This window comes from Pseudopipra pipra, chromosome 2 (genome assembly GCF_036250125.1).
Source record: "Pseudopipra pipra isolate bDixPip1 chromosome 2, bDixPip1.hap1, whole genome shotgun sequence".
In the NCBI taxonomy this organism is placed as follows: Eukaryota; Metazoa; Chordata; class Aves; order Passeriformes; family Pipridae; genus Pseudopipra; species Pseudopipra pipra.
Window position 1 is genome coordinate 45,112,548 of NC_087550.1, and position 10,212 is coordinate 45,122,759.

A 10,212-nucleotide genomic window follows, 5' to 3' on the forward strand; every position below is an offset into this window, starting at 1 on the left:
TAGTTATATCGGCCCAGACAATCTCCACTCCCAGTCACACCTCAGACCTTAATACACCTGTGCCCAGTCTCCTCCAAGTGTCCAGACAGTAACACTGAATTTACTTTTGTACCTAGAGACCTCAGAGGAGATACATGTTTGTCACAATCTACAGCAGCCAGAGACAGACACTGTTCTTATGAAGCAGGCACCCAGGCACCCAGTCCCAGGGTCAGGAAAACATCAGCCCCAGGCTACTTCTCCAGTCCAGCTCCTTCACTTACGCCCTGGGGCAGACCTTCCTCACCCCCTGCCAATGACACCACTGCAGCCACCAGCAGTCCTAAACACACAGACAGTGATCCTAACTGGATCCCAGATCTCAGCTGCTTTATGAAGCTGTGGGAGGTGTTGTCTACACTTTTCAAGTAGCATTTAAGTGAATTGAGAAGGGAGAGGACTTAGATCACACTGCCTCTTTTTCTCTCTACACCTTTCAGACCATCTGCTAAGCAATGTGTAATAATGCACTCACACTTTGTCAAACCATCCTTTTATTTAGAAATCTTTCCTCTCAACAAGTATTGTTGACATAGATCAAATAAAAATATTAAGCTTCTTCCTCCAGACTGTCCTAAACAAAATGCACACCTGAGACAATCATCTTCAGGTCTCTTTTAGAGAAGGAACAACTGTTTCAGGTGCATTTGTCTGATCTTTTTTAGACATCCAAGTAGGCAATCCATCTTGTCTTACATTGGAAGCACCTATTTTCCACCCCAAGAGAATATAGTTCAGAATGAGAATTTAGACCATAGTATTCTGAAATCAAGGATGAAAGTTTGCTGGGATTTATTTAAAGGCAATCCAGTTCCTACTTAACTATATAGAAGCAAGTCACACCTCAGCCAAGATTCACTGAGCCCTTAGATCTTTAGCTTGAACTGGCTCACAGTATCTACCAATAAATTCCAAAGAATCAGAATTTTACTTCAGCATCCATGTTGTTGTGCTGTATCCAAGAAAATGGAGCAAATACAGGCTCTACTAGTTTTATCATGGCTTTATTAAGAGGTTATAAACACCTGCAGCTCTGCAAGTTATTCTGATGTCCTTTCTCCCACACCAAGTATCAGAAAAGAGAACATTTGTTTCCCAGCAAACAAAATAGCTTTGCAGCAATATGTTATCCTGGGAGCAAGTTCAAGTTCACTTGTTAACACATCTAATGAGTTAGGGCATCTAACCTTTAGCCCCACTAAAAATCACATACCTTCAGATCACCATGGACTTTGTACATTAAAATCAAAGCATTTCAAATAACTTGGGAGCAGGTAAGATATCAACAGAGGCTCTGTTTAACGTTCTGTTGAAGTGCACCTTACAAACCAGAATATACACCTATATTCCAGATTGGAAAGAACAAAACCACCACCACCAAATATCCAGATGCATGCACACACACAGTGCTAACTCGTACCAGCAGTAACTTTCTCCTCTTCAATGAATCTCTTCAGCAATTAACTCCAACTAATCATTTCTGTACTGCAACTTCTAATACTTCCTCTTTATTTTTGTCGTGGATGATCATGGACAATGAATTTTTACTCTTTTAGTAATTTAATTTTTACTCTTTTACTCTTTTACCTCAGTAAACCATTAGACATTGCATTTCGTTTAGACTGGACAAGAGCTTTGAAAAGGATCAATTAATTCTTAACTGGAAAACCAAGCCAAGAGTCATATGCTTTTTATACACTGCTCAGGTCTGTCCTGTTTGCTTCCCTGAAGTCCCTTAGACTTGGCATTAAAATTATTTTCACCAATTTATGCAGTCTAAAAGTGATGAAGAGTTCCATAAATATCTTTCTGCCTCTTTTTTCAAATACGGGTATAGACTCAAAAACCTAGACCTTTCCTACCCAAAGCTAAAGTAGTCAGAAATTCCTTTTCATAAGTTTTGTTTAAGAGCACTTCAAGGTAGAAAAAGAATATTAATAAAATGTGCTCAAGTACACACCCCTCCCTAGGCAAAGCCACAGAAATCAGCAGGAAATCCATCAAGTGTCTGGAGGAATTCCCCATTTAGTTTCTTACTGACACAGCAAATGAATGGCTTAAAAGCACAGAATTCTACCTCTTAAGCAATTTGCATGGCAAGGAATAGGAAGCAGGAATATTCAGCTCCATTTCCCAAGGTCACAGGGTATATACACCACAGCTTGCTAGGCAGAAACTTCATCCAACACTTAAGGTTTCTAGCACAATAAAGGTGCCAGTGCTTCATCTGTAAAGAAATGGTGCACCTAAGCTAGAGTATCCAAACTCCTCACAAGGCTACCTCACATCTTGTGAGGCAAGATAAGGAGCCAATAATTCAAGTCTTAACTGTTCATTTGTCAGAAGTCCATTTTCCAGTTGCTCTTGCCCAAATCCAGCATACTCTTGTTCACAGGATATATATATTGCTTAAAAAAAAACCCACACCAAAACCCAAGAAAACCCAACCAAACAAACTTAATGTTGAAGAGACCACAACAGAATTATTTCCTTCTTTGGAGAAGGGGGTTAAGTTATTATTCAGCATCTATGCCACACAACATTTGTCTCATCCTCCCTGGTTCTCCACAGTAACAGCACATGATTGGTAACCCTTGATTCAAAAAAGCTAGAGGTATAGATTAAGAGACCAAGCTTTTATTTTTCTTCCTCAAGCTCTCACAGAAGTTTGTAGCACCTCCATATGGAACAGTCTCCTGTTCCATATCTTTCCTTCTCTGCCAGTGATAACCATCCTGTCATTTCTCCTTCTCTGTCATAAGCCATTACACACTACACTGTGCACTGATAACACTTCTAAATTGATCAGCAAAACCACCATCTTTATCTTTTGCAACTTAAGACTGGATTTTTGTTTATTCCTCAACAAAAATCTCCCTCTTAATATCACCAATCTTCATGTTAGCTATTTATTTAAATTAGTATAGTTATCGGGAATATGTGCTTTACTTTAATTTTGGCTTTCCTTCCCAGGAAATGCTGTTCTTTGGCACCTTTTGACAATATACTTATTGACATTTTGGTTGTTTTGTTTCACAAATTAATTTTAAGTCTTCTAAATGCTAAACCATCTTTGTATTCCCCTAGGCTAGTAGATTGCCACAAAAGTGTGGGAAAAGGAAGAGAGTGTTCCCTGATACTTATACATTAAGGCAGAAACCAGACCAGCTTGTACATACAACGGTACACCACTGACCTCTAGTGGATGGCTTTTTAGTCAAAGGCTCGTCCCTAGGATGACCAGAAACTGAGGTCATTGCAGCCATGTCCTTAGCACACAGCACAAGACTTCACTCTGTTGCAATTGGCTATCTGAAAGCATTAGCAACAACTTTCCTCTTCCTGCTTTTCCCAAAGGCAAACACACAACACATCACCATGGAAAAGTCATCACACATGAAGTCTTCTTGAAACAGCAGTACAAGCTGAATCACTAAAGTATGTATGTTTATGTCCAGACAAGAGAGATCCAGAGCTGTCAAATGCACTTCACCTATACCAACAGCAGTATACTAAAGAGGGACAGATGCACATCTGCCTTTAACACAGTTTTGAAGAGGCACAAAGCAAAGGACTACAGAGGAGCTGGGACGCACCATAAGAGTGTGCTGATGCATAAAACCAATCAAAGTTCTGAGATGTCCTCAAGCTATCACACACACAAACTGTTTTCCAGCCACAGCACTCCCAGGATGTCTACACTGGCACTTCACAAACTGGATGCTGCAACGAGAGCAAAGACTTGGTGACAGGAAAAGCAATTACGGTCACTGTGTTTTTCCACAGTAAACACAGTGTTGTGAATACTGGAGTATGATCAGAGTTTGCAACTCATTACAAGTCACTTCTTGCTCTCTGAATATCAACTCTAATGCTGTCTCCAAATTTAGTGACCTAAGTAAGTTCACTTGTTAATGCATCTAATGAGTTAGGGCATCTAACCTTTTTGGCATCTTGGCATCAGAACTGATGCTGGGAAATCTTCCTGCTAAATACATCGTAATACTAAAACAAAATAAACCATAAAAGCCTCTAAGCCTAAAAACTTCCCCAAAAGTATTAGCTATTTGAAGGGGAAAAGGAAAGCAAATCACAGCAAGTCCAGAGAAACAGTCACCAGTAGGCTTTGTCAGACAGCTCCAATGGGAGTTGCTGTTCTCCTGTGAGCCCTCATTACCTACTGAAGCTCCAGCTCTCACAGAGGTAGCACACAGTGTGACTTGCTGCAGGTTGTGTGCTATGAAATCAGTGCAAAGAAGTTCAAGTTTGACCATATTCTGATAGATGCAATCATTAAAATAGTGGTTGAAGAAACTGCATAGCTTGTATTCTTAACACAAAAACTATGTTGTCCTGAGACCCGTTTTTTTAACTAGAATGTTACAACAGCCAAGATACACAAGTTAATTATAAATTGAGTTAAGAACACCTTACGTAAAAGGCAAAACCTGCCTTGAACGCAGTTGAACTTGCCTTGAACTTATCAATGACTTAGATGAAGGGGCAGATGCCTCCACAGAGTTCACTGATAACACAAAGCTGGGAGTAGTGGCCAATACACCAGAGTGCTGTGCTGCCCTTCAGAAGGACCTCAGTAGGCTAGAGAAATGGGCGGAGTGGAAGTTCAACAAAGGCAAATGCAGGATCCTGCATCTGGGGAGGAATACCCCCATGCATCAGGCTGGGGGCTGACCTGATGGAAAGCATCTCTTTGGAAAAGGACCTGGGGGTCCTGGTGGACAACAAGCTGTCCATGAGCCAGCAGGGTGCCCAGGCTCCTCAGTACCAGAGACAGGGAGCTCCTGGAGCAGGTCCAGCGGAGGGTGACAAAGGTGATTATGGGAGTGGAGCACATCTCTTACAGGGAAATGCTGAAGGAGTTGGGCCTGTTCAGCCTCAAGAAGAGACAACAGAGGGGACCTAAACAATGTCTATAAGCATCTGAAAGGAGAGTGTCATGAGGATGGAGCCAGGCTCTTCTCAGTGGTGCCAAGAAATACAATGAGAGGCAATGGGCAGAAACTGGAATACAAGAAGTTCCACCTGAACATGAGGGAGCACTTCTTCATTGTCAGGGTGACTAAGCACTGGAACAGGTTGTCCAGACAGGTTGCAGCATCTCCTTCCCTGGAGATATTCAAAAGTTGTCTGGATGTAACATGCTCTAGGGAACCTTGCTTGAGCAGGGAGGTTGGGCTATATGACCTCCAGTGCTCCCTTCCAAACTTACCCATTTTTGATTCTGTCAGCTCTTATACTACAGCACATGCAGGCACAGGACAGTACAGACCCACTCAAATTGTACTCTATTCTATTATGCATGACATTTGATGCTTTACTTTTTCAAGCTGAAAACCTTGGAAGGCTAAAATCCTCATTCCATGATTTTGTTATTAGAAAAAGAAAAAATTAGGGGCAAATGCTGTCTTTAGTAACATAAAGTTTAGTAAACATAGTTTAGTAAAATAGCTTAGTAACATAGTTTAGTAACATAGTTTAGTAAAACTGCCACCTCCACAATAATCCGAATCTTATCATGGCTATTACTATGACAGCAGTTGTGAAAAAAACCAAAAGTGTCTGTCATCTAGGGATGCAACAGAGATGTTTGGTCTGACTAACACCTACCTGGAAAGAAAAAAAAAAAAGTAAGAGAGAGATTTTCCTCTTCTTTTGTTATCAAGCCTTTTTTAGCAAATCTCACTAGATATCACATACGGCTTTGCTTTTGAATTCCAACAACTGAACCGACCTACAAGGGGCTCCTGAAGTCATTTCTGTTAGCTTTAAGCCTTGTTACAGAAAGACATGAGGATGCAACACACCACAACCCATTTTTAGGTGCACCTTACACCCCATACCAGCTGACACCTCACTACAATGCATCAGAAGGGAGAGTTGATGCATTTAGGTTGATGCTGATCGTGAAGCAATCTGAACTTTAGCATTAAATGCCGATAAAGCAACATAAGGCTGTGCACAGAACAACTCGATAAATGCACTCTCTCCCTCTCTCACATGCATATAAAAGCTGTATTTTGAGGATCAGCAAGAAGAGGGTGCATACAACCAACCAGACACAGTCCCTTCTAACATAAGAACTAGGGGTCAATCAAAGCAACTGAGGTGTCAGGTTCAAAACAAACAAAAGGGAGTAGCTCTTCATGCAGCGAGCAGTAAACCTGCAGAACACAAAGTCCTTGGGCAAGGAGGCCATGGAAGGATTTATATGGGTTCAAGGGACAGTTAGAGAAATACTTAGAAGAAATCTAGTTAAGAGCTACTGAATACATTAACTAAAGAGTTACAACTTCTGGGCACTGAAGGTTGGGGGCAGGGTGCAGACAGGCAAGACTTGAACTTGTAGCTCTTGTAATATGAAAAGCATGGGGCTTTAGCCACAGTGCCACAGGGCAAGAGGAAAGGGCTGGAGGACTGTTGGCCTGAACCAGTGTGAGTGATCTCATGTTCACACCCTCAAATTTACTATCCCTCTAAAGATGCTTCCCAGCTTCAACTACAACTGATTAGTAGTTGTATCTTTGGTGAAAGTGGCAACCTGTTCTCCTAAGACTCAAAAATATTACTTTAAGAGTTTAAAAAACTCTAGTTATAAAATACTAATAACTGTAGCAGAGCTCCTCAGTAATCCATTTTAACCTAACTTTTTAACCTTAAACTTTGAAAGCATTTTTGTTGCCTTTCTATGCAAAACCTCTTATGTTTGTATATTTTAAACTTAGCCTATAGATAACCTAATGGTGGTAAGCATAATTAAACAAAAATGAATTTAAACTTAAGCTCTTGAATTACTTAAGAATTAAATTTCTCTTCACAAGTGTCAGTGACACTTGGGAACGCAGTTCTGATCTTAAAAGGACCTGTACTTCTAAATTAAAGCCTTCTTCAAAGCTTAAAATCTATGCTCCCATAATAAGATATGGCTATTCATTCATAGTTACAGCAATTCCACAACTTCGTTACAACCCCAGTCATTTCAAGCCAGGTGACCTACCGAATATTTTCCAGTGCGCTTGTTAGCTGCTGTTGTGCAATATCATAAAGTTTCACTTTGAAGCCTCCAGCAGCAAATACCATGGCCCAGCTGCGACCAATGAGTCCGCTGAAAAGACAAAAAAAAAATAAATATCAGCCAATTCATAAAATGGCACTTATTTGGAGGAAGAAGGTCTTGCAAGCACTGCAAAAAGGAAAAAAGAGCTTGGACTCTTCAATATTTGACTAAAAAATAAGTTGATATCGATAAAAAATAAATGTCTCTAACAGTTACTGAAGTCATAGGCCCTCAGCAATTCGGAAAGTACCATACCCACATGAAATGGGAAAAAAACCTCACCTAACCATGGGTTTGATACTACTTTTCCATCTAGCCACTTCTAGCACTACCTTTATTTTTAGGTGAAGCACTTCAACATGCTGGATGCACACAGGAACAGCCTGCCTACATCTTTTGGTGAAAACACATTACTGAGCACTACATAGAGGAAACTTGTAGTAAATGACAATTTTATCATGTCTCTTGAAGCAATGCAGGTTTTAACTTAGTTAGATGTATAGCCTTTTCAAATGAAAGTCCCAAATTACGGTGTCACAAGTTTAAGTAACCTGAGATCACAAAAAAAAATTAAAAAATTAAAAAAAAAAAAACATAATAGAGACAAGATCAGAACTCCATATCCATGACTGTTACAGTGGGGTTTTTGATAATTACATGCATTTACTGTCATTTTCAAGATCAGCTTATTTGCAGCAATAAACTTAAGTGATCTCTGGCAACTGGAAAATGTAAGGCCGCGAGGGCATCAATAAAAGATTAAAATGGGAACAAAAGTCAAAGATAAAGCAGCAGGACAGATGAGAAAAGAAGGAAGAGAAAACAAGAACATGTTCAGCCTTTGGTTTAAGTATATATTTTAAAAAAGGATCAAAACAGGAAGCTTCAGGAAATAGCAAGAATAAGTGGAAATAATTGGGACCAAAAAAAAAAAGTCAAGCTTTGCATTTAGTCTTGTTAAACAGACAGTAAAGTCTCACTAAAAACATAACATTTAAAAGTAAAAACACAAAAGTTCATTGTAGTAAGTCCAGACTTCATCAGTTCTCAGGCAAGCTACAGAGCAGACTTATGGAACAGGTAAGGTATGGTCAAGGTTTGTAAGCTACTGTAGTCTCCTGGCTAACAAGTATTTATAAAACTTGGATCACTTAAGCCTTAAGCAAGTAAATCCGAGCTGCCAGTATCTTTATAAACTTGCATCATCTCTCTAGATTGCACTCTAAAGTTTCCTTAAAAGAGCGTTTGACAAACAACAGAAAAAAAAAGTTTATTTCAATACAGGTTTTTAGGATCGTGGGCTTTTTTTCTTTTGAATTACAGAGAACGCAAAATAAATCAATGGTAGGTATCAGTCCTGCACTCTTACATCATTGTACACAACCACATCATTACAACCTGATGTTAGCATATTTGACCCCAAGACAGTGCTTTTTGAAACTTTAAGTACTGTCATTTTGAGTCCAGTGATAGACAGTCTTAAGGACCAGATCTGCTCACATAACTTCTGTGGGTGCTACCAGAAACACATTTTCTGCCTTCACTGCAACAGTGCCACAGCAGCCACAGCGAGCAAGAGCCCAGCTTTCCCAACCCTTCACACACACTCGTGGGGAACAAAAGTTTACGAAGTGCCAACAGTAAGAGCCACTTTTGTCAGTGTCACACAACAGCACTGAGACTCATGTCTTGAGGCTTCAAGTGGTCTTGCTAGTGAAGTTTGCTGCAGCCCACACTTCTATGCCAAGGTACACCGGACTGCTACTGTCTGGCACGTGTTTTCTCTCCCCTCCAGATCATCGTTCAAGAACTTCAGGTTCAGCTCACAACGAGAGGATGAAACAATGCATTCCCACACAAGCCAGAAATATTGCTGTATCTTGTGGCAATTAAGCATTACTTCAGGAGCGTCTTAGAGGAACTTAGAAGTTTCTTGACACAGTTGACAAACAGGACATTAAAGCTGTGCTTGGATTTCTCCACTCCTCTTGCACTTATGCGCACAAAGCATTGCAATAAAAAAGGCCACCAGTCTTTCACGCTTAAAGGATGACTTACTTCGGTAGAGATGCTGTGTATTTTTTTGCTGTTTGTTTTACAGTAGCACGGGGCTGTCGGGGCGTTAAGCAAAGGCACTCTAAGGAGCCCAACAGGTGCATCACCGCCTGGTTCCCGAGATCCAGGAGCAGTACGACCCCGCAGCTGGCCAAAACCCACCGACTGCCTCGACCCAGCATCTCCCCGACACATCCCACGCCGGTAGCAGCGGTGACATCTGAGGCAGGGCCGTACTCGCCACTGAGTCCCCAAACCCACCACGCCGCAGGCCGGGCCGTGCCGGGACGGCGTCCGAGCCCCTCCGCACGCCGCGGACATCCGTCCCCAAAGGCGGCGAGCGCTGCCGGGCGCTTCCCCCACCTGCGAGAGAGGAGAGGCGTTACCTGCCGATGATGGCAACCTGCGAGTGCTCCATGGCCGGGACCGGGAGATGCGGGATTGGCAGCAGCACGCGCAGCCGGCACCGCCGCCGGGGACACCTCTGCCCTGCGCGCGCCCGACCCACCCCCGCGCGCTAGGTCACGGCCGCCCATTGGCCCCGCGCGCCGCGGCCCCGCCCAGGGGCGGGGCGGGCCCGGGCACAGCTCCCGCCTCCGGCAGCCGGGTGTCCCCCCCCGTCCCCACACGGGCACGGAGGGCTGTGCCCGATCCTCCCGCACTGCCAGCTCTCATCTGAGCCGAGACCAGCTCACCTCTTCCCCCTTGAGAGGCCAGCGGCAGTACTAGAGTGCATCCAACCCCATTGCTTTTGACAAAGGCACAAATTAATTTCAAAGTTCCAATTTGAAAGCAATTCCATGCTTTTTTCACATTAAGCAAGGCTTTATTATTCTTAAAAATGCTTTATCCTCTAATTCTGAATTAATTTTCTTTTTTGCTGTCCTTGATTTTCGTACAAAATCTTTTTAAAGTTGTGCCAAAATGTGACATTACAATGTCAACTCTTCAGGCTGCTCTGTAACATGTACTGTTCATGTTGGCGTGCTCATCATTACTCACCTTATCCAATTTGGCGTAGTTCCTACTCATCTGCATATTGC

General features: G+C 42.1%; 1 protein-coding gene across 2 annotated transcripts in view; it reads right to left on the reverse strand.

Annotated features, from left to right (window-relative positions):
* Positions 1–9,720, reverse strand: part of CRYL1 (crystallin lambda 1) — a 48,918-nt gene extending 39,198 nt beyond the window's left edge. The window contains exons 1-2 of one of the 2 annotated variants that reach the window (XM_064645315.1): positions 9,533–9,720; positions 7,055–7,162 (exon numbers count right to left, since the gene is read on the reverse strand). In XM_064645315.1, coding sequence (XP_064501385.1) covers positions 7,055–7,162; positions 9,533–9,705 — 281 coding nt within the window. In that variant the 5' untranslated portion in view covers positions 9,706–9,720. The remainder of the gene's footprint in view (positions 1–7,054; positions 7,163–9,532) is intronic. The other variant, XM_064645316.1, reaches the window with a different exon arrangement.
* Between the last annotated feature and the right edge of the window lie 492 nt (positions 9,721–10,212).